The sequence below is a fragment of the Heptranchias perlo genome, chromosome 25 (genome assembly GCF_035084215.1).
Source record: "Heptranchias perlo isolate sHepPer1 chromosome 25, sHepPer1.hap1, whole genome shotgun sequence".
Taxonomy (NCBI): domain Eukaryota; kingdom Metazoa; phylum Chordata; class Chondrichthyes; order Hexanchiformes; family Hexanchidae; genus Heptranchias; species Heptranchias perlo.
In genome coordinates, this window is record NC_090349.1 from 43,542,778 (window position 1) to 43,544,760 (window position 1,983).

The window sequence follows — 1,983 nt, forward strand, 5'->3', positions numbered from 1 at the left end:
GGACGAACCCGGGACAGGACGAACCCGGGACAGGACGAGTCTGGGACAGGACGAGTCCGGGACAGGACGAGTCCGGGACAGGAGGAGCCCGGGACAGGACGAGTCTGGGACAGGACGAGCCCGGGACAGGACGAGCCCGGGACAGGACGAGTACAGGACAGGATGAGCCCGGGACAGGACGAGCCCGGGACAGGACGAACCCGGGACAGGACGAGCCCGGGACAGGACGAGCCCGGGACAGGACGAGTACAGGACGAGCCCGGGACAGGACGAACCCGGGACAGGACGAACCCGGGACAGGACGAGTCTGGGACAGGACGAGCCCGGGACAGGACGAGTACAGGACAGGATGAGCCCGGGACAGGACGAGCCCGGGACAGGACGAACCCGGGACAGGACGAGCCCGGGACAGGACGAGCCCGGGACAGGACGAGCCCGGGACAGGACGAGCCCGGGACAGGACGAGTACAGGACGAGCCCGGGACAGGACGAACCCGGGACAGGACGAACCCGGGACAGGACGAGTCTGGGACAGGACGAGCCCGGGACAGGACGAGTACAGGACAGGATGAGCCCGGGACAGGACGAGCCCGGGACAGGACGAGCCCGGGACAGGACGAGCCCGGGACAGGACGAGCCTGGGACAGGACGAGTACAGGACGAGCCCGGGACAGGACGAACCCGGGACAGGACGAACCCGGGACAGGACGAGTCTGGGACAGGACGAGCCCGGGACAGGACGAGCCCGGGACAGGACGAACCCGGGACAGGACGAGTCCGGGACAGGACGAACCCGGGACAGGACGAGTCTGGGACAGGAGGAGCCCGGGACAGGACGAGTCTGGGACAGGACGAACCCGGGACAGGACGAGTCTGGGACAGGAGGAGTCCGGGACAGGAGGAGCCCGGGACACGACGAGCCCGGGACAGGATGAGTCCGGGACACGACGAGCCCGGGACAGGACGAGTCTGGGACAGGACGAGCCCGGGACAGGACGAACCCGGGACAGGACGAGTCCGGGACAGGACGAGTCCGGGACAGGAGGAGTCCGGGACAGGAGGAGCCCGGGACACGACGAGCCCGGGACAGGACGAACCCGGGACAGGACGAACCCGGGACAGGACGAGTCTGGGACAGGACGAGTCCGGGACAGGACGAACCCGGGACAGGACGAACCCGGGACAGGACGAGTCCGGGACAGGACGAACCCGGGACAGGACGAACCCGGGACAGGACGAACCCGGGACAGGACGAGTCCGGGACAGGACGAACCCGGGACAGGACGAACCCGGGACAGGACGAGTCCGGGACAGGATGAACCCGGGACAGGACGAGTCCAGGACACGAGGAGCCCGAGACAGGACGAGTCCGGGACAGGACGAACCCGGGACAGGAGGAGCCCGGGACAGGACGAGTCCAGGACAGGACGAACCCGGGACAGGACGAACCCGGGACAGGACGAACCCGGGACAGGACGAGTCCGGGACAGGACGAACCCGGGACAGGACGAGTCCGGGACACGAGGAGCCCGAGACAGGACGAGTCCAGGACTGGGGCACAACGAACTCGGGACAGGAAACGCCCTCTGGTGAAAGCATGCGATGGATCGAGAGGTTTCACGGGCATCGTATCCGCCATTATTTAACGATTAACATATCAGGCGACCAATGGCGGGAACGTGGCGGGCGGGGCAATTGGAGGGGCTGGTCATGTGCTGAAACCTGAGTTGGCGACCCGAGCTGTGGGAATGAGACACTTCCTTATTTCAAGCATCCAGTGTCAGCATTTGGTCCTCCCAGGTCAGGAATGGCACAGCCAGATATCGAGGAAATTCCCACCGCTCTATCCCAACAATAGGCCTCAACCCCCACCCTCAGAAAACCACCCCGACTGCCCAAGTGTGACATTTCTTCTACTTCCCTCACCAGCCATCCTGGGACCTCACTCTGGGCCTCTCTGAGTGAAGATGCCGATTGGTGCTG

The 1,983-nt window shown here is 66.0% G+C and overlaps 1 protein-coding gene across 1 annotated transcript; it reads left to right on the forward strand.

Annotated features, from left to right (window-relative positions):
- Nucleotides 1-349: 349 nt before the first annotated feature.
- On the forward strand, nt 350-1,726 carry LOC137342326 (S-antigen protein-like). Its single transcript, XM_068006264.1, has one exon. It carries the CDS (start codon nt 350-352, stop codon nt 1,724-1,726), a length of 1,377 nt encoding a protein of 458 aa, XP_067862365.1.
- Nucleotides 1,727-1,983: the final 257 nt, after the last annotated feature.

What these genes read in the sequence shown, in the direction of transcription:
- LOC137342326 (XM_068006264.1), top strand. Translation starts at nt 350, where the DNA reads ATGAGCCCGGGACAGGACGAGCCCGGGACAGGACGAACCCGGGACAGG.